This window comes from Phyllobates terribilis, unplaced genomic scaffold (genome assembly GCF_046119375.1).
Source record: "Phyllobates terribilis strain yellow unplaced genomic scaffold, ASM4611937v1 Scaffold_9__5_contigs__length_417890890, whole genome shotgun sequence".
NCBI lineage: Eukaryota > Metazoa > Chordata > Amphibia > Anura > Dendrobatidae > Phyllobates > Phyllobates terribilis.
This window is the reverse complement of record NW_027362769.1, coordinates 131,808,134-131,830,304: the sequence shown is the minus strand read 5'-3', so window position 1 is coordinate 131,830,304 and position 22,171 is coordinate 131,808,134. Positions and strand designations below refer to the sequence as shown.

At 44.6% G+C, this 22,171-nt stretch overlaps 1 protein-coding gene across 3 annotated transcripts in view; it reads left to right on the top strand.

The window, feature by feature from the left end:
• Window positions 1–7,723, top strand: part of CSRNP3 (cysteine and serine rich nuclear protein 3) — a 211,366-nt gene extending 203,643 nt beyond the window's left edge. For all 3 annotated transcript variants that reach the window (XM_073647022.1, XM_073647025.1, XM_073647024.1), the window contains exon 5: window positions 44–7,723. In XM_073647022.1, the coding sequence (XP_073503123.1) occupies window positions 44–1,090 (1,047 nt within the window). In that variant the 3' untranslated portion in view covers window positions 1,091–7,723. The remainder of the gene's footprint in view (window positions 1–43) is intronic.
• Window positions 7,724–22,171: the final 14,448 nt, after the last annotated feature.

The following is a 22,171-nucleotide window of genomic DNA, read 5'->3' as shown; positions in this document are numbered from 1 at the left end:
AAAAAAGAAAGTTTATTTTATTGTTTGTTTGTTTCTTTAAAAGGTGGATCGTATGTCGTTTCCATGCGGATGCTCCAAAGAAGGATGCAGCAATACGGCAGGAAGAATCGAATTTAACCCTATCCGCGTACGGACACATTTTTTACACACAATCATGAAACTTGAGCTGGAGAAAAACCGTGAGCAGCAGGTGTCTGCGGCAAATGGTTGCCATGGTGCTGACGTCGGCTCAATTGCCACTTCTATGGTCCAGACTGGTCATCCTGTAGAATACTCTATTGCGGAGAATTTTGAAATTGATACAAATCCCCAATCTGCAATGATGCACTTTCAGAATTCGGAGCACCTGGACTGCAGTGGGGAAGAGGAGGAAGATGATGGGAGTAGCTACTGTAGCGGCGTAACTGACTCTAGCACCCAAAGTTTAGCTCCGAGTGATTCAGAGGATGACGAGGAAGATGAAGGTGATGACGATGAGGAAGAGGAGGAGGAAGACGATGGTGACAAATCCGACGACTTTAATGAAGTATCCCATGAAGACAATCTGTCCGTCCCTTCAGTTCTCTGCTATTCAGACGCCAATTCAATGCATGATAACCATATAAAAGATTCTCAATATTACGCCAACACCTCACCAATGTATTACCAAATAGATAACCATAATTCCTGTGCCATGAATCAAATGACCGAAGCCTATTCGGAAGCGGATACGGTGAAAAATGGGACTGCAAATTTGGTGCCTTACAACATGAGACCTGAGCAGTTTGTGGACTATTCAAGGCAATCTGGTGAAGGCTACACCAATTCTAATTACCCCGTAACAAGTCCATCGGTGATCGTCTGCTGCGCTACCGCAGAAAATGACAACAATGGTCATTGCAATACTTTGTATGCAGAACATCGGTCAAGTCTCCCTCCGGTAGGGTTTCGGTCATATCTAAAAAGTTCCTCGACTGATGGATATGTATCAAACTTAAATGGTGGTGGCCACCATGTGCCAGAACTTCTGAATGAAAATACCATATCGGAGACCAGCAAACTTCATGAGGATTGCATGAAGGCTCCGGTCGTGGAGACTGTACCAGTTTAATGGGGTATATCTGACAAATCAATCATTGTGATTTATTGCTAGAAAAAAATCAGTTTTTAACCACAGACCATGTAGAGATGAACATACTTTTTTTTTTCTTCTTAGTCCTTATTTATGGTTCACTTTTTACGTCGTCATGGCCATGGCACTGCACAACAACACTGTTTACCAATGCTTAAAAGTATTTAAAGCTTTGTTAATTAGGAAATGTTAATTTAAATATGCTAACCATTATATATTTCAATGGAGGCCTTCTATGGTAAAGGCCAACTAGTTCCAATATTTGTATATTTAACGGGTCCGTGCAAGATTGATCTGATTCTTAACCAGGGGGATATCACCCCTTGGATTTTTGCGGTTGTGGTTGGACTAATTCCCCCCATAATTGCTCTTTTTGGATTTCTTTTTTTTGTCCGGCTACAAGAAGCCTGTGATGAGTATTTATGCTCAAGGCCTATATAACATTTTAAAAAAATACTTTGTGATTTTTGTGATAAAATATAGTTGTAATTTATTTATGAAATTTCTATGTATGATTATAGGTGGCCACTCCATTTGTTATTTATATGGACATGTTTTAACCAAGAAGAGGATGGTTGAGAATGCAATATATTGTACCCTCAAAATAATTGGGATTCTAGGGTACGACTAGTCAGGGTTAATATGGACAAGATGAATAGCTGTCAGACAATCCTGGAAATATTGTTTTCTTACATGATTTGTCACTAATGCTGTAAAATGACTGTATCTGGGTCACTTCTGAAGAAAGATGTCCTAGGCGACCTAGGTCCTACATTAAGGTGGTTACTGAGACTTTAATATTGATGACTTATTCCAAGCAGACTCTCAGATTGGCTGATTGACGAGGTTGTGGCTCATTGAAGCGGGCACAGCTCCATACTTTGTCTTGTGGCCATGACTGGTACTGCAGCTCTCCCATTCACTCAAATCAATCAGGTCATTAATAGAAAAGTTCAGGAAAACTTCTTTAAAATATGGCAAATGCACCGGTAACCTCCGAGTCTCAAATTATTTTTTTAATTCTCCCTCACAGGTAAAGAGTTGGGTTTTGCTGCTGCCATGTAATGGCACATTTTACCTATTTTTTTTTTCAGTTTGCATACTCCCCATTATATCATGAAATAATAAAAATAACGTTCAATTTAAAATCCTCAATAGTCATTAACAAGCAGTGCCAGATAGCGATTACAGGGCCAGCTCCAGTCTTTCTAGCCATACTGCAGTTAAAGGGGGCACTGGATACTACGTTCTGTGTGACACCCCAGACTATATGGTCAGATTGTTATAGGGCGAGCCTCACAGTACATAACCAGATGCATGTTTCGGTGGCTTTAATCTATTTTGTGACAATCCTGCCAGAGTTTGGTTTCCTGGAGGTTAGTCCAGACTAAACAGGCGGCTATACGTGGTAGCAACGCCACTAATTTTAGATTTCGGTGGCTGCTGGTCAGAGTGGAAAAGTCCTAACAAAGCAAAAATCAAACCTAAATCTACATTAAAATTAAAACTAAAACATTCTTACAAGAGCGAAGACCCAATGTCAGATCATTTGATATATACTGTTCTTGATGTCAATACTGACACAGGCTATGAATGCTAGTATGAACAAAGCCTTAAAGGAACACTCCACTGGAGACTGAAACACTGTCCAGGCCTGGTGGAGGTTGGCATATTATGCAGGAACACAGACTCATTTATATTATGTACCACCCCCACAGAGCTTGCACCAAGCATGGCCCACTGTATGTGACTAAACGCCAGCAAAAAAAATGAATAAAGCCAAGACCTGTCCATCAGTGATTAAACTCGCCCATTCAAGTCTATAGGTCTGTGTAAAATTCAGACAGCACACTGATGACATCCTAGTGGTTCATTTTTCTCTGACTGTTTTGATAGGAGCAGATTAAGAAATCTTCATTATTTTTTTCTCGAGAAGCTGATGAAACGGTGATGGTAAAAACTGGCACACGGACCAAAACTGGCCAAGCTTTTTTCATGTGCGTAAAGTCTTTAGATATACTTATATTTTTCTTTTATGGCTCCTGTGCACATTAGACAGTTGAGGCCAACATCAGTCTGTGTATAGTGATCTCCCTACTCTCCTCCTCGCGCAAGACTGAGTTTGGACTGCCAAAACTTTTTTACTAGTCAGCGAAATAAGCCACGGCCAGTGGAGTCCGGCAGCTGCTCTCTTGTAGAGAACAGTAGCCCTCCGGCGTATGGTGGAGTTGGGCAAGAGTCAGTTCCCGACCTATCCAATCGGCTGACCGCTTTCTATTGTGTATCGGGCTCCTTAAGTTCCAAAATTTTAGCTGATGCTTTAAAGAACTCACAGCACTATCTGGACCATTCACACAGCACTATCTGGACCATTCACACATTATAGACCTGAATGCTCATATCACAAGAGAGAAATGTCCAAACATGCCAAAGTGTTCAGATACTGGTAGGGTCACACAACTGAGTTCTCCTCATCTGAGAAAAACAATCCAATTATTCTGAGTAGAGAGGCATCCGTTTTTCTTGGACATGGAGACAAAAAAAAGTTTCTCCACCTTATTCATTCTGTCAGGCTGTTAAAATCAGACCGCACTTGAATGTTGTCAAATCTTTTTCACGGACCAATAGACTTGCATTGCCAACTTTGATCCATCACCTAGATCAACATTGGACATGATTCTTTTTCTCCTTGGACTACTTGGTGTGAGGGAAAAATTGGACAGATGTACAGCCCCATGGAATATCATAGGTACTAGTGCTATCCGTGAAAACCATGGATAGCACTTGTCCAATAAAATCTGTCGTGAGCACGAGCCTTAATAGTGGAATGACCTAAGAAGTGACCTAGGCTTCCTTATAAAGTTTGGCTTTGCAGATTAGAATATAATTTTACCAAAATTAGGAAGAGTTCAATTTTACGGACTAATTGAGCAGAATCGCTGCAGCCTTTCACTTCTTGTGGCACATGTGGTCATTGACATTTCCTCAGTCAATCAATGCCCTTTACATATTCCAATGGGCGTCTGTAAATTTCAGGTTGATTTCCAGACCATATCAATTTACAAATATATGTAAACCTCAGACTAAGATCAACTAGGAACTTAAAAACTGTGCAAAATGCACAAAACTGTGTTCCATGGATGACCGGTGTGATTACATGGTATATTAATCCATCGTGACAAATGTTACGGGAGTTGTAGGGTTTTGTATAAGGAAGTTGCATTTTTACAGGCGCAAAGCACACCCACCTTATACATACTGATGCACTTTATTTCTATTGTGGTCAATATGATCGGAGAAAGTTGTAACTTGCTCCCATTGAAATCAAACCTGTACAACCGGTCAATGCTGATAAATCATTTTAGTTATTAGGTTATGCCAGTAGTTAGGTGACCACCGTTATTGGTGAAGTAAAGGGCGTTTGACCGGTAGGATCATGTATAATTTCTTATACAGACCTTATATTTGGCAGCAACATTCTCTTATTTTCCAAGATGGTTGACGGATCAGACTGAGAGAAAAACAAAAGCCCGGATTTAATTTTTACATTTCAGCAAGGACTTGGAGACCACAGTGTAAACATGTTCTGATTGTTGGGGGCACCAGCAACAAAAGCTTGAGTTCAAGGGCGTGGGTATGGGTGCAGAGCAAGAAGTCCCACCTTGGAGTTGGCTCCTAAAGGAGCACAATGACCGCTCTTCCACGTAAGAGACGAATATTAAAAATGAGCAAATTTTTGGTGGGGACAATGTTTCAGCTTTCACATCGGGACCTTTTGAACTTCAAGATATGCTTGAGTAGCCATATATGTACCATATGAAGACCTTGCATTGCTTAACCGACATCACAAAGGCTCTGCCTATATAACCATCTATGTGTACAAACTCCAGTATTCCTGATATAAATCTGAGATATGATGTTGTATGGCCATACTGTGGTATACATCACTAAATGAATACAAATGGGAAAAAAAAGTATACCACACTTTTATTTTTAAGGGCATTGGCTTACTCTATAGAAAAGCGCAAGGTACTCATTGACTTATGTCGTATGATTGGGGCCTATGATTACCTTCGGTGTATGTACCAGGAACTTTCCTGACAAACTCCACAATCATGACCTTTTCAAAAGCTCCTTAAGGCTATGTGCCCACGATGAGGAAATGCTCCGGATTTTTTCCTGAGCGTTTCTGCATCTCCCTGGCAGAAAAAACGCATGCCTATTGTACATGCGTTTTTCCTGCCAGGGACAAGCGGAAGTGAAGCGTTATTCACATGCATTTCCACATGCGGGTTGACAAGCGCTTTCCAAGCGATTTTAGCATCACTTGGAAAGTGCTTGGGAACTTGGTCACACTATATAAATCCATGCAACCGGCATGGATTTATATAGTGTGACCAAAAGAATGTTAAAAAATAAATATATACTTACCTTCTGATGGCCCCTGGTGTGCTTGTCTCTGCTTGCCAGCAGCTCTCTGTAGATTTAAGGACCTGCCGACGTCAGCGGTCGCGTGACCCGTCACATGACTAAATGACGTCAGTGCAGGTCCTTTAGTCTACTGCGAGCTGCCGGCAAGCCAAGACAAGCACATCGGGGGGCCATCAGAAGGTAAGTATAATGTTTTATTTTTTATTTTATTTTTTTTTTTACAGGTTCTATGGTACCCGGGTACGGAGGAGAGTCTCCTCTTCTCCAGACCCGGGTACCATCCGCACATTGGAACGCATGGAATGCACATGTACAGATGCAGTGATGCGGATTACATGCGTTCCAATGCAAGTCAATGGCGGCGAAAACGCAGCGCTTCCGCAAAATAATTGGTAGTGCTGCGGATTTTTCCGCAATGATAATCTGCAGCGGAAATTTCCGCAGCATGTGCGGATTATCATTGGGGAACATGGCAGACCTTCTACCAAGCGTTTTTTAAGCGTTTCTGCAGCGGAATTGCTGTTGCGGAAACACTTAAAAAACATATCGTGGGTACATAGCCTTAGGGTGTATGCACACCTCATCTTTTTAAGGGGCGTTCCAGGTGGAAGCTGCCTGAAAAAGACTACGTACGCACAAAGCCTTTTGAGGGTTTTTATTTTTTTTAGAGCGGATCTTCTCCAAAGTCCTTCCATATGAAAACATACACTAAAAATAGGCAATTGCATCCATAACTACTGGAAACATTATGAATTTTATATTTCCGGAAATGCAGATTCTTACAACGTTCCTGTTGTGGTAGAGTGCAAGTCTGAGCTTACCACAATTCTTTCCCAATGATGACATAAATAAATATATATATATATACAGTATATGTATGTGTTACAGTGCACATTTGTAATAATGGGAGTGTATATGCCCATAGCTGGACATATAGATCTGTGGGAAACCCTGAGAGATGGTTTTTCCTTCAGAAGAGTCTTATTGTGATGGTCAAAACAATTTTCCAAAACTAGAGACAAAACCAAAAAGCAAGAACAGTACAGAGGAAAGCCCCCATCGCTTTGGTTCCCACACAGTAGTGGTGACAGTGAAAAGTAGGATAAGGCACTAAAGCCATGGACTGATCTATATGACCAATAACCAATCTTGATGGGAGAGCAGAGCACAGTAGTGGGATCAAGGAAACCCGTCCTAGGAAATATCTTCTACTAGAATCTATTTCTTCAGTTGATAGTCATATAATTATGTGAGGTCAATGGTCCCTTCCATATGTGTTTTGAGTTAAGACTTTAGATAGAGAGGTATTTTCCATTGTCACAGCTGCTGTCAGAGTATTTGCACGTTTTACATGCGTTTTTTCAGCCTCCCCATAAAAGCCTACAGAGAAAAAATGCACCAAAAAAACACGCAGTGAGCAAATGTTTTCATGACATCACATCCACATTGATTGGACGGTTAAACACAGCAGATTCTTTGCGCAAAAAAAAATGCATATCCTTAAAGGGACAACCTCATCAGAGACAGCCCATCTATGCATTTAGAGTAATTTTCCACAATGAACAGACAAGAGATTTAATCCCCACCATTGCTGTAAAAAAAACAAAAAAAAAAACCTGTATCCAGATCTTGTATCCGCTCTTCTAATGTCTTCAGCGGTGGGCGGATCTGATACAAGGAGCAGCTCAGTATAAATATAAGACACATTACATGAATAAATTGCAAGGAGAAAAGATGCCATATTCTTTATTCACGCATGTGCGGCAAACAAACGTAGCTAACAATTCTATCAGTAGAGCGAGTTGGCGCCAGCTCCCTCCCCTGCTGGAGTTGTTGGACATGTTTGCTGGACGTGAATAAAGAAGATGGTAACGATGGCGAGCAACAGTGCATCTTTTTTTCTTGCAATATATTTATTCTCGACAATGTTTGTGGTCTTGAAATTCTGCTCCATTTATCTCAAAGGAACAGAGCTGCCCTACACACAACCTTTGGATAGCTGTGGCATTGGTTCCAGAAGAAAGTGGCCAGGTTTTGTGGATCCTTGATAGAGATGAGTGAACCCAAACTTTAAAAGTCCAGGGTTCGTACCGGACAAGTCATGGACTTCTCCCAGAAGTCCGTTTTAATGTTCGGAACTCTGGAACTTGAAAACGCTCTCTATTGGCTAGACCCCCCCCCCCTCCCCCCCCCCCCCCCCCCCAAAGTTCGGGTCCCGATTGTTTTTAATGAGGTTCTGGTTCAAGTTCGGGTACAGTTCTGGTTCCCGAACTGGACTGTGGACTAAAGTTCGGGTGAGGTACCAGAACCTGAACTTCCATGGGTCCAATTCATCCCTAATCCTTGACAACTCCTTAATAAAAAAAAAATGCAAGTCCTCTTTGAGTGGTCACCACCATTTGACTGCTGACCTTATCCCATGGAAACCTTTTGGAGAACATGCATTAATGTGTTACACAAGATGCAAATTGGGAACTCCCAATAGACTTCCATTACCGTAGCAATCGGTAAAAAAAATTCCCATAAATTATATTTTTGAGATCCTTAATACAAATTTGAAATGAATATTTATAGAGAGAGGACATTAAATTTTTATGGATATCTAAAATAATGACCCATTGCTTTCCTACCAAATGTGCGTTCCATTATAACCTGGTTCCCCATTTTGCCCATGTTTTGCTACCATAAGGAGCTGGGGACCTTCTCTTCTTTGCCACCTTTTATTTGCTTGCACACGATGTCTACAGCAGAACCGCGACAATTTTGAGAGCAGTCAAAATGCAAATTAAAATGTACAGAGATGAACGAATTTAATCATCATTTTTAAAATGGGCACTTAACGCGTTTTACTTTTACCTCAAATTTCGTTTTGACTTCAAAGACCTATTTTTTTTTTTCTTTTTTTGAGATTTGACAAGCAAATTGCAGCTTGTATTATGTTTCCTGAGGGAATTTACAATTTTAATGCAATACACCTCTTTATCTGTTGAGTATTTTGCTGTCTTTCTATTGATATGAAGTATATGTTATGTACATGTTGGTTTGAAACTGTAGATTTGCCTTGCTGTTAAAAAAGACTGCATCTGCTCTTCTTTTATACTATGTCAAATGAACTTTTCTTTGTTTTGTTTTTTTTTGCTTTTTTTTGGGAACTAAGAGTGAAAGATGATGGACAGTTGATTCTAAGAGACTAATAATGTCATTGAAATACAAGTGTATGACGCATTATAAAAAAATACAAACCTTAAGATAAAACAATGGCTTTCCGAAATGAGATTCAACTTGAAACTTGTTGGTGTCATATGTTAATTTTTTATTTTTAACTATTTTTTTTCTGTTCCTATCGCCTTGGATGGTAGGCTGTGTGATGAAAATGGAGGAATGGCGATAGGTCATGTTTGCCAATACTCCTGAAGGGAGACCCCTCCTGGACTCCTAGAATTGGCAAGTCCATAGGGTGCTGCTCAAACCTCTCGCGAGACAGCATTCCCTAATGGTTTCTTCTTACGTAACATTGAGCACCACCATTCAGAAGACCGGAACGTGGAATGGACGGGGGGGAAGTGACCAGAAAGGGTGCATTTCTGAAAAAAAAAATTTGATTATGGGCAAAGCAAACCCAGAAGACATTACAAAAAAAGATGGTAAGCAATGCTATAAGGTCATATCCTTCCTTACCTCTCCTAAAAAATGTGACTATGATGGGAGACATCAAGAAGCATGAGCGACTCTTGGCCTTGGATGATCGGGTGAGACACCAAGGGGGCCCAATTGCTCTATTTTCTCCCTCTGGTATCTATTTACTTTTCCAGTAAAGTCACCATTAAACTTATTTCCTAATTTACTACTGACAGTACCTCCTGAATAATTGTTTATGGCACTTTCCTGCATCCAATGTTTCCCTAAAAAATATTTGTAGTAATACAGCTGCAATCGCAAGATTATATTTGCCGACAACATTCGGCAGAAAAGCACAGTACAAAGTTCATTCAATTCTACATTTACTGGAATAAAAAAAATGTTCGTTCTCATTTTGGTGAAAAATACTTTTATTCTATATCCCCTGAAAATATTGTCATAGCTGTACACTATGAATATAGTGTGTATATATATATGTTTTACAGTGTAATATACAACATACAAAGCTGCTATGTTAGTCTCATCGACAAGTATTTATTTTAAGACTTTCCTTTCGAAGAATGTAATGTGAATCATATTTCATCTTTATTCAGGTGGCAGTATGGGTCAGGGGGGAAAAAAACGGTTTGCTTCCTACTAGATTGGGTAAGAAAAGGAGGACTGCACATTTAAGTATGAGACCCAACCGTGACCTATACAATAGAGAGGATCTGTCAGTTCTTCCGTTGTGTCAAAGAAGAGATTTTATAGTGAATACAATTATTTTCTAAGAACTTGGGAGGAAAGTCATAACAAGAGACATTTTTAAGGTCAATTTTGCTTCTGGCTGTGTTGTCATCATTTACATGAAAGTTCTCAAAGAATCGCACAATGTTGGGTATATTTGGCACATCTGTAGATATACAGTGGCATGTAAAAGTTTGGGCACCCCTGGTGAAAATTACTGTTATTGTGAACAGTTAAGCAAGATGAAGATGAAATGATCTCTAAAAGGCATAAAGTTACAGATGACACATTTCCTTTGTATTTTAAGCAAAAATATATTTTTTTTATCTTTTACATTTTAAAAATTACAAAATGAAAATTGAGCAGATGCAAAAGTTTGGGCACCCTGCATGGTTAGTACCTAGTAGCACCCCCTTTTGAAAGTATCACAGCTTGTAAACGCTTTATGTAGCCAGACAAGAGTCTTTCAATTCTTGTTTGAGGGATTTTCATTCATTCTTCCTTGGAAAATTCTTCCAGTTCTGTGAGATTTCTGGGTCGTCTTGCATACACTACTATTTTGAGGTCTAGCCACAGATTTTCAATGATGTTCAGATCACGGGACTATGAGGGCCATTGGAAAACCTTCAGCTTTTGATGTTGTCTATTGTGGATTTTGACTTGTGTTTACGATCATTATCCATTTGTAGAAGGCATCCTCTTTTCAACTTCAGCATTTTTATAGATTTATAGGTTATGTTTGATTAGGAATTTGTTGAAATTTCATTGACTCCATTCTTCTTTCTACCTGTGAAATGTTCCCCATGCCATTGGCTGCAACACAACCCCAAAGCATGATTGATCCACCCCCATGCTTAATGGTTGGCGAGATGTTCTTTCAGCAGCAGAAGGGAAGGAAGGGAGACACAGATCCATTACTAGTGGGTAGGCGGAGCCCCACAGGGATAGATCACCTCAGATTTTAAAAAAAAAGTGACGACCGGCCCCTCCAGCTTAAGCTCCTCCTACTCCCATGCTCTCCAGTCTGAAATTTGAGGTCGCAGAGGATAGTCGCTGCCTTTGCAGCTCCTTTGCAGCTCATCAGAAGATTTATTTTTACCAAAGGAGACCTGGACCCCCCGTGGTCTAGAGGTCTCAGGGGGTCTCAGCACTGCCGGGACCCCTGCCCTCCCCTGGCAAACCTGCGTACCCCTTAAGGAGGTCCCCGCAGTAACCTGCCGGCCCCGGGGGACATAGGGCGCTTCCTGGCGGAGACGCACACCGCCTGTGGGGTCCCTGCGCGCTCCGCCGTGGGGGGAGCAAGGGCCACAGCGCCACACATCCCTGGGGGTCCCTGTGGCGCACAGAGGGGTAAGTGCTCTGTGTATGAGTGCTTCAGTGGCAGCTGCGGCAGCCGCCGTTATTTCATGTGGTGATTTTCTGCTTTTCTGTATTTGCAGACTGTGTATGAGGATCACCGCTGCATTCTCTGACCCTGGGGGCTGGGGAGCAGGGACGGAGGAGCACGGCTCCGTTGGAATGGGGGGCGTGGCTTTATTATCTTGGCTTCCTGCCGTCACTTTTAGGCAGGATGCCTTCAGGAGAGCGCGCGCTTTCTCTCTAAGCGCGGGTTCTGTGAGTGAGCTCGGGGGGTGGGGCTTCGCATTGTTCGGCTTCCTGTCATTGTAGTTCTGACAGGAAGCTCCTGGCTTAGCGCGCGCTGAGCTCTCCGCCCCTCTCCCTCCTTACGGCTTCCCTCCACGAGCACCTCCTGCTCTCTGCTGCCCGTTCACCGCCCACACAGCTCAGAAGGAGCAGTCACCGCGGCACTGGTGAGTCGTTTCTGCCTGTAGGCAGGAGCTCCCTTTTTGTTCTTTCCATTGCAAAGCACCTTGGCTGACCTGCTAAGGCAGGCAAGGTGCTATTTGCCGCTACCGCTTTTCTGGACACTCTCACTTCTCTGACCTCTTAAGGCAGTGAGGTATTTAGTGTGTCAGCAGCATTAACCCCTTCTGAAGGGGTCTGCTCAACAGGGCTGTTAACTCTTTCTGGGGGTGCACGCTTCTGTTTCAGAGGGCGCTTCTCCCCAGTTTGTTAGGTTAACTTTTGCTCTGCAGGGCTGGGGTAACTCTCTCTAGGGGAGAGTTTTAACCCTTCAGTGCCTTTAAAAGTAAAAAAAAAAAAAAAGGAATTTTTTGTGGAAGTAGGCTGTGTTAGCTATTTTCGCACACCCTAGGTTACCATACTCATTCTAACATGCTGATGTGGGAGGCATGACGGATCAGGGACCAGGGGGTGCGGACCTCTCTCCCGATCCGTTTCAGGATCGGTCTCGCATTTCTGATACACCCAGGTCTTCGACGGCGTCGAGTTCGACCCTTAGTGATGTTAAAGTGGAGGCTCTCACCCGCTCCATTGACAGTCTTTCTAACCTCCTGGGTCATTGGGTGTCAGCTAAATCGCAACCGACACCACGAGGCAAGAAGCGCCACAGGGTGGCGCTGTCTCCTCCGCGCAGTGCATCGGAGGCTTCGGATTCACCAACAAGCTCGGTTGGTAAAATCTCCAATTCTGAGGATGAGGATCGGCAGAGTCGTTCTGCTTCGCTTTCGGGCCGCGTGGATGCTCTTATTGGAGCCATGCGGGAAGCGTTACAGCTGTCTGAAGAGCCGACAAAGCCTGGCAAGTCGGCCCGGCTGTATGAGGAGTCGCGTCGTGCTCGTTCAACATTACCGGCGCATGATGAGCTTAACGAGGCTGGAGAAAGAACGCCGGTGTCCGGATAAACGCTTCCAGGGGATGCGTTTTTTTGATACCTTGTATCCCTGCGCCACGGAGACTATCGCTAATTGGGTTCCCTCCCCTGAAGTGGACGTTCCTCTGTCTCAGCTTAGCAAATCTTCCTTGCTTCCTGTTAAAGGGAAGGCCAGTCTTCAGGAACCTCTGGACAGAAGAACGGAGTTAGCGGCGAAGTCCATCTACGAGGCCGCGGGTCAGGTTTCGTCAGTCACGCACCCCGTCCGAGCCCAAGCTGGCTGCAGCACTGCTGCGGGAGGTAGACACTCTTCTGGAGCAGGGTGTAGTGGTCCCGGTTCTGCCATAGGACCGGGGAAGGGTTTTACTCCAACCTTTTTGTGGTCCCCAAAAAGGAGGACAAGTTTCGCCCCATTCTGGATCTCAAAGATTTGAATCTTCATGTCCGGACCCGGAAATTCCGCATGGAGTCTCTCCGCTCTGTCGTAGTGGCCCTGTCGCAGTACGATTTCTTGGTGTCGATCGACATCCGCGACACCTATTTGCATGTCCCTATCGGCAGGGCTCACCAGCGTTTCCTGCGTTTCGCCATAGGTCAGGCCCATTACCAGTTTGTGGCCCTACCATTCGGGTTGGCCTCGGCACCCAGGGTTTTTACAAAGATTCTGGCGCCACTCATGGCGCTTCTTCGAAAACAAGGAGTTACGATTCTACCCTACCTGGACGACCTGTTGATTGTGTCGCCCACAGCGGAGGAGGCGATGACTGCTTGCGATCTCTCCCTCCAGCACCTGGAGGTCTTCGGGTGGCTGGTCGATTGGAAGAAGTCGTCATTAAAACCGACGCAGTCAATCCTGTTCTTGGGGATGCATTTCGACACAGTACGGGCAGTGGTGTCCCTGCCTTCGGACAAACAAACGAACCTTCGTCGCCATGTCCAGGCTATGAGGTCGGCGATGGCAATGTCCCTTCGGGAATGCATGCGCCTTCTGGGTCTGATGGTGGCGGCAATGGAAGCCGTACCGTTTGCACAATTTCATTCCCGGGATCTCCAAAATCTTATTCTGACCAGTTGGGATCGATCGCCGACTTCACTGGATCGCTCGGTCGTTATCTCCCGCAGGGTGCGAGAGTCTCTTGGATGGTGGTTGCGTCCGGAAACTCTATCCCTGGGGAAATCCTTTCTTCTCCCAAGGTGGTCGGTGATTTCCACCGATGCCAGCCTGACTGGCTGGGGGGGGGGTTTGGAACGACCTCTGGGTTTAGGGGGTCTGGTCGTCAGAGGAGTCGCCTCTACCGATCAACATTCTGGAGTTGAGAGCAATTTTTCTCTGCCTCCGACATTGGACGGTCCTTTTGAGTGGTCTGCCGGTCCGGATTCAGTCGGACAATGCAACAGCTGTCGCGTATATCAACCATCAGGGCGGGACGAGGAGTTCCAGACTCATGATGGAGGTCTCTCGGATCCTGGTTTGGGCCGAGTCCAGGGTTCCAGCCATCTCCGCGATTCATATCCCAGGTGTGCTGAATATCTCGGCGGACTTCCTCAGTCGCGAGCAGGTGGATCCGGGGGAATAGAGTCTCCATCCGGAAGTGTTTGCACTGCTGTGCTCCCGGTGGGGGACTCCTCGGGTGGATTTGATGGCATCCAGGCTGAACGCCAGGGTTCCGACATTCATGTCCAGGTACAGGGACCCGGAGGCTGTGGCGGTAGATGCTCTAGTGGCCCCGTGGGACCAGTTCAAGCTGATCTATGTGTTTTCGCCAGTATCCTTACTTCCTTTGGTGATTCGGCGGATCAAACTGGAACGAGTATCAGCAATTTTGGTGGCGCCGGATTGGCCATGGAGGACGTGGTATTCGACGCTGGTGTCTCTTCTGGCGGCGCCTCCGTTTCCACTGCCTCTTCACCCGGACCTGTTAATCCAAGGGCCCATTCGTCATCCGGACCTGAAGTCTTTGTTTGACGGCGTGGCACTTGAGACCGAGATCTTGAACCGTCGTGGTTTTTCGTCCGAGGTTATTTCTACCTTGCGGGCGGCCAGAGGTCCAGCTACGACTAGGATTTATCACAGAACTTGGGAGCCTTTTTATTCTTGGTGTTCTGGATCGTCAAGGAACCCGAGGGTTTTTTCCATCCCCAACTTCTTGGCTTTTCTGCAATATGGTTTGGCCAAGGGTCTAGCAGTTGGTACCTTACGAGGTCAGGTATCTGCACTATCCGCGCTTTTTCGAAGGGCTATTGCTTCACGTAGGGACGTGCGTTCTTTTTTTCGTGGGGTTGCTCGTCAGTTTCCGCCTCGGGGGGGCGGTTGTGGCTCCTTGGTGGCTTAATCTAGTCCTGGAAGCTCTTCAGCATGGGCCTTTTGAGCCTATGATTTCGGCTACGCTTTACTTGCTTTCATAGAAGGTGGCCTTCCCGGTAGCGGTCACCTCTTTGAGAAGGGTTTCGGAGTTGGCGGCACTGTCTTGCTCGCCATCTTTTCTGGAATTTCTTTCGGATCGTGTGGTGCTTCGTACCCGTGGAGATTTTTTTACCTAAAGTGGTGTCGCATTTCCACGTCAATCAGGACATCGTGTTACCTTCTCTCTGTCCGAAGCCGAAGAGTCCAAAGGAGCGGGCCTTGCACTCGTTGGATTTGGTGCGGGCATTGAAGTTCTATCTTACAATCACGCAAGGTTTTCGGAAATCGGACTCTTTTTGTGATTCCTGCTGGTCCTCGACGTGGTCAGCGTGCTTCCAAGGACACTATAGCTCGGTGGATACGTTCGGCTATTCTGGAAGCGTACCGGCTTAAGGGCGAGCCTTGTCCGGTTAAAGTTCGAGCTCATTCCACGAGGGCTGTTGGTTCGTCGTGGGCTTTTCGTCAGGGGGACTCGGCAGCGCAGCTCTGCCGGGCGGCTACCTGGCGCTCCGTTCACACCTTTACTAAATTTTATAAAGTGGACGTGAGTGCTTCCGCCGATGCGGCCTTGGGACGCAGGGTCCTGCAGGCGGCGGTGGTTTAAGTTACCTCTTTACTTTATTTTATTTTTTGTTCGGCGCTGGTTGCGCACTTACCTAAGTTGTTGGGGTGTTGGAGATTCTGCCACTATTTCCCACCCTACAGTTTTGGACTGCTTTGGGACGTCCCACTAGTAATGGATCTGTGTCTCCCTTCCTTCCCTTCTGTTGCTGAAAGACGGATTTTGGTAAGAACTTACCTGTAAAATCCTTTTCAGCGAAGGAAGGAAGGAAGGGAGACACAGCACCCTCCGATGGCAGAAGTATTTTTTTGTTTCTAGATGCGGCGCGACCCTTTCCTGATGGCGGTCATCTGGTCTGGGGTTGGCGCACTAGGGTTCTTTTCCAGCATCGCCAGCTCATCGCAGTTGTCAGGTCCAGTGAGTTGTACCTAGGACTGTGTGTTTTTTCTTGCTGTTATTTGCATAACCTGTTTTCTCACATTTCTGAATTTTTCAGAAGGGGTTGTACTGTTCTGCTGGTGTTGTCTGCTCTTCCTTAGCTTGTGTACGGACTGGAGAACATGGGAGTAGGAGGAGCTTAAGCTGGAGGGGCCGGTCGTCACTTTTTTATAAATCTGAGGTGATCTATCCCTGTGGGGCTCTGCCTACCCACTAGTAATGGATCTGTGTCTCCCTTCCTTCCTTCGCTGAAAAGGATTTTACAGGTAAGTTCTTGCCAAAATCCGTCTTTTCCTGAAATTCTGTGCCCTTTTTTCTCCACACAAACCTTTGATCATTGTGGCCAAAGAGTTCTATTTTAACTCATGGCTTCTGTTTTTTGGCACAAGGTTAGAGGAGGCTGAGTTTTTATAAAGCTGGGAAAATTGCATCACCTGGCTTTTCCTACCGATGATGGAGAACAAACCATAACGCTAACGGGCTATTTAAGGTCTAAAATCTTGGTCAAAGTTATCTGAGCAAACAAATCTCCGAGGGTGCCTAAACTGTTGCATCTGCCTATTTTGTAATTTTAAAATGTAAAAAATTATATTTTTTTGCCTAAAATACAAAGGAAATGTGTCCTCTTTAGACCTTTTAGAGATCGTTTCATCTTCAACTTGCTTAACTGTTCACAATAACAGTAATTTTGACCAGTGGTGCCCAAACTTTTACATGTCACTGTAGCTACTTCTGTCTAGAACTGATTTCCACTTTCATGCCCCTTCTTTCCCATCCATAAAATGATTTTGCATCACTTTGTCTATGAAACTATGAAAATGCTGGGTACCTCACCTGCCTCTTTTAAAATAAAAATTATAAACTTGACACAAAATGTGTTGAAAATGGTGAGAAATGCACCAATAGACTGGTACAAAACCCGATAAGTTCCTCCATTCTTTGTTGTGTTGTTCCGCTGCTCTTCCTCCTAGAAATTACTGAACAAATTGACAAGTGGGTGTTACCAGTTTGGAGTGTGTCCTTACACAATTTGATGCTGTCCAATCTTAGCTGCCAGTGTCACATTACGTAGAGACGCACTTCTTTGACAATTGTTACCATTTTCCTTGTCAAAATATTTTTAAACCTTTAGGGGGAATAACAGAATAAAAACACAACCCAGCATTCAAAAAAAGGTATTTTCTAAGAAATATAATTATTAAAGCAAACGTGTCAAGATTAGAAGGTAGAGGTTTTTTATTTGATTTTAACAAAGTTAGTGTTGCTTTGTCTTTAATTGGATCTGGCACGATGTTAAGTTCACCTTTTAGAAAAAAAAAATGGAACAGATAATATACAACGGAATGTTTTGTGTAACATAAGTGGGAGCCAAAATAGTGGACACTTTGTTTTTTTTGTTTTTTTTTTGCATCATAACTTTTTTTTTTGCACTGCAAATATTTGAATTTTAATTGATAGTTGTTTTGGGGTTTTTTTTTTTTTTTTTTTTATTGAATTCATCTTTACTTTTTAAATTATAATTGAGACATAAGCATTTACCTTTTGTGAAATATCAGGTTTTCTAGCGTCATGCAGAGCATAAATATTTCAAAAATTTGTCTGCAGCTTTGGCGACCACTGTACACCAAATGGATGCTGGAAATGCACAATTTTGCAAGATTGGAGATTTTCATGACAGAACCATAAATGCTGCTCATGTAAGTTTTATGTTTAAAATGCCAGAACAAAGGTTTATATAAAAAATAATATGCCAGGGCAATGAAAGTATCCTGAGCCTTCTGGAAATAAGACAATCCACGATCAAATATGAAGAGATGGTTTACTGTCAACGCGTTTTAGAGTCACACCAACTCCTCCTTCAGGACAAGCACACATCACATGTGGACATCCTGAAGAAGGAGTCGGTGTGACTCTGAAACGCATTGACAATAAGCCATCACTTCATATCCGATCATGGATTGAAGCTCAGGATACTTTCATTGCCCTGGCATATTATTTTTTATACTACCTTTTGGAAGCTCCAGCATCTGGATCATAGGCTTTTTAATGGTTGTGTCTCACACAACCCTAGAAGATGAGCGCTTGTGCCTTTCTTTTTTATTGTTATACTTGGATAATATTTTGCATTTTACTTCGAACAAAGGTTTGGAGGAGTTTAAACTTTTAAAAAGTGTTTTTAACCCATTTGTGTGCTAAAAACCACGCCTCTATTTTGCACTTGACGCCCATTTACATTCCTATTCTCCAAGCTTAAAATCAAAATAACATAAGCCAAAAATTAAATGCACATTCCTCTTTCTTAAAAAAAAAAAAAATATATAGTAGATGTCAGCACCTGCAGTCCTACGTAACGACAAATAAAACACAGTGATAACTCAGAGTACAGATAAAGAAGTAGAAAGCGTATCTGAGTGGGCCCCTAACCAGGTAACCATGTTTACAACTACGGTGGTGCACTTTAATATTGGGTATAACGGAACCTCAACAGATGACCATGGTGTTGCTGAGAAAAAAATCACTATATAAATACCAAGACCGATATTAACGCCTTACAGTGTTTTGCAGGACTAGTATCTTTAAAAGATTACAGTACAGTTACAGATGGTGAAGTTCTTTCTGATTGGGGTTGTTCACTTTTCCCGTCTTTACCATCTGGTTCAGACCTCCATGACAACTTCTCCAGGTTCAACTCCTCTGCAGAATTTACAATAAACACATTTGATTTCTCACATTTCAGGCACCATCCCCATTTATTACCAGCCTGCACAGACTCCTCATCTTACTGATACCCCAATGCTGAGCCGCTGCTGCCATATTTTTCCCTCGGTGTCATTTACATAGTAAGTGCCCTACAAATTTAATTGTGATCATATTTTGTCCCTTAAAAAGTAATAATGCCTCTTATATGCCCCTTTGATTAGAACAACACATGTGTGCACGTATAATGTAGTAATGCCTCTAAATATTGTCCCAGGAAGGCCCCTAAAAAGTAATAATGTCCCCACAGTATGATGGCCTACACAAATGTTGCCCCTACAGCTCCCTCACACAACAGTATGATGTCCCGACAGAAATAACAATTAACTCATATTTTGGATATTATAAGTTACCAATGATGTACCTACAGAATAAAAGCATTCCGTATTTACAAGTGTATAGACTATAAAAATAATATAATGGGACATTACATGTATAAGCTAGTGAGCAACAAGTTAAATAGAATGGATAGAAAAAAATAAAATAATTAAAAAACAAACAATAGATGTAAAACGCCTCTTAAAATTTGAATAGATTTAGTCTGAGCGCCCTCTGGTGGTCAACACATTTACATCCATTCTTGTAGGGAAATACAAAAAAGTTTCCTGACCATATAGCTTTCAAACTTGGTCTGTAGTAAAATGTAATAAGTCTTCTAATTGCATTTTAAATTAATTTTTGTATTTAAAAATCTATTTCAGATTCCATACAAAACTAACCTGCTTAAAAAGTTGAATTGTTTTGTACATACATTATATTTCCCATAGCGATTAGTGCAGCATATATTGGAGCCCGGAGCTGCATCCATAAAGCTGGAGGTTTCACAGATGAAAACTTTCAACAACCCTTGCTCAACAGCTTAATATCTGCATAGAGCTTGTTCTGATATGTATTGTAGGACATGTAATTGTAAGGGGGTGGTGGATGACTCGCCCCCTGGGCCGTGGGGCACGCGGAACCGGGCAATAGGGAGACGCTGGGAGTAGTAGTGGCGGCCCAGTCCCGCGGCTCAGGGTGGTCAGACCAATGGTAGTCTGCTACTGTACTTTAGATAATGTCCGACTACGCCACCCGCGGATTGCGGTTATTAGGAACCGCCGCTGCATGCAGACCGCTGGGGGCTGATGAGGTGTGCAGCTGGGGTAGTGTGACTCCCCACGGGAAGAGTGCGGCCCCAGGGCAGTGTAGTGGATGGTGGGAGTGATGGTGGTGAGAGTCCCAGTACCGGTAGTGCTGGAGGAGCGAAAGAGCACACAGACAACGTACTGCAGTCCAATGTCTTTTACTCACAGTTCAGGTACTCCAGGTCACTTCTGTACAGGTAGTGACCGCCCGAGCCGTGCTGAATCCACCAGGTGCGGGGCTCGGTCAACTCCCAGGCAGTTCAGGAGCATGGCACAGGACCCCCTTTAATCCTTTCTCTGGCCTGCCTCACCAGTGACCCACTTTTGTCCAGCTGCCGCGGACCTGTGCGGTTAAACGTGGGCCCCGTCCTCCGCTGTCCTATATGGTGCCTTCCTAGCAGGTTTGATGAGGTGTCGCACCAATAAATGATCACGACGTCCGGTCTTTGGCTGAGGGTAGTTTCTCCTCCACCAACTTGGGATCCGGTACCCTTAATCTGCCTGACCCTTCACCCTGGATTCTCGTGGGTTCTTAGGGTCCCTTCCACCTTCTTGTTCCTGAGCCCTTCTGTTTCTCTCTCTTCTCCTTCTTTCCTGTTCTGTCTTCTCCTCCTTCCCTTGGCCTCTTCTCCAGGCCTACTTCTCCTTCTCTTCTCAGGCTCCGGCCTCTTCTCTAGGCCTGCCTCTGGAGCAGCACTCAGCCTGAGCTGCTGCTCCCTGTCAGCTCTCCTCTCCTCACAGACTGAACCCAGATCTAAGATGGCTCCTCCCTTTTATACTTCCCTCTAGCCATGAGCCCAGGTGACCAGCAACCAATGGGCTCCTATCTACGCTCAGGAACCAACCCCTATCTGCCCCTACAGCACTGGGTGTTCCACCCCCCTCCCCACTCCAGGCAGGGACATAGTCGGTCGTGCCTGCCCTTCTGTCTAGTGGGAGCACCTTTGAGCTGTCCCTCGGAAATGGGGTGTGTGTGCTGTATGCAGCTAACTGAGCCCTGGTCCATACTCCATCCTTACCCGGGAGTGGAATATCACACCTGTGGACTGAGGTGCAATACCCCTGTAGCGGCCGAACCCTCAGGGCGCTACATTCCCCCCTGGTAAAGCACAGCACGTCCTCGGGCTGGAAAAGAGCAAAAACAGTTGATTACAGGACATGCAAAACTTTTTAAAACTTTTTACATTTAGAAACGGACGACATTGTTCAACTCCCTTTATGGGACACACTTTTATTTTCTTGTCACACTATTATAAAACACATACTAATACTTCTGGAACTCTTTTGTCACTTATCATAAAAAACGGTCTCAAAATTATGTAAAACATTTTCTAGCAGCATATTAAACTCTTCATATAAAACATTTTTTATATAAGACACATTCTTGTATCCTTGGATCATGGCCGCGGTGCAACTTGCGACCAGGTGTTCTTTCTTCTTCTAAGTGCAACAGTCCAGCAAATTTGCCTTGAGGTAGACGTTGCAGTCTTTTTTATAAAACCAGTAGGGGGCGCTTTAATAAGCGCAACTATATACAAAGGGGTGGCCGCTCTCAGTCCGCGGCCAGTTTTGGGAAGGGAAATGGCTGCTCACAGTCCTCAGCCTGTTAGGGGATGTAGGGGATAACTTTCACACAGTCCTATATCAGTCCCCACGGGGACCACACTTCAATCTAGTAACAGTTCTCATACCCTGACGGGTAACTATATACAGTTCAATTTACCGTTCCTTAGTAACGGTGTTCTCCTGATGCTCCTTCGCCTTGGTAGTCTTCAGGCCCGTCCGGGCCCTCTTGGTACTCTGGGTCCGAGTGGTACCGTTAAGGCAGGGGGCGCTGGTGAGGCTGCGGCGCCCGGGTGTACTAGGCCTTGCGTCCCGGCCTGTGACGTCTCCTGCTTTACGGCGTCCGGGTTCAGAGGGCACAGCGTGGGGCGGGGCGTGACAGCGACATCTGCAGCCTGAGGCCTAGCTGGCGTCGGTGGAGGCGTGGTATCAGGTACGGTCCCCGGGGCTTCGGGTCCCGCAACGGAGGGTGGGGGCAGACTGGTGGTCTCAGGGCTTGGGGTGATGACGTCCCCGTTACCTGCCTCGGTCTCCGTGGCCTCCTCCGCGGCGTCGTCCGCAGCCGCCGGTCCACCTTCACTGCCCTCAGAGGCAGGCGCGCTGCTCGGTCCTCGTGGTGTCTCCTGCTGGCCGGTTACGTGCTGCTGGGCCAACTCCTCCTTCCACCCGGCAAACACGTCTC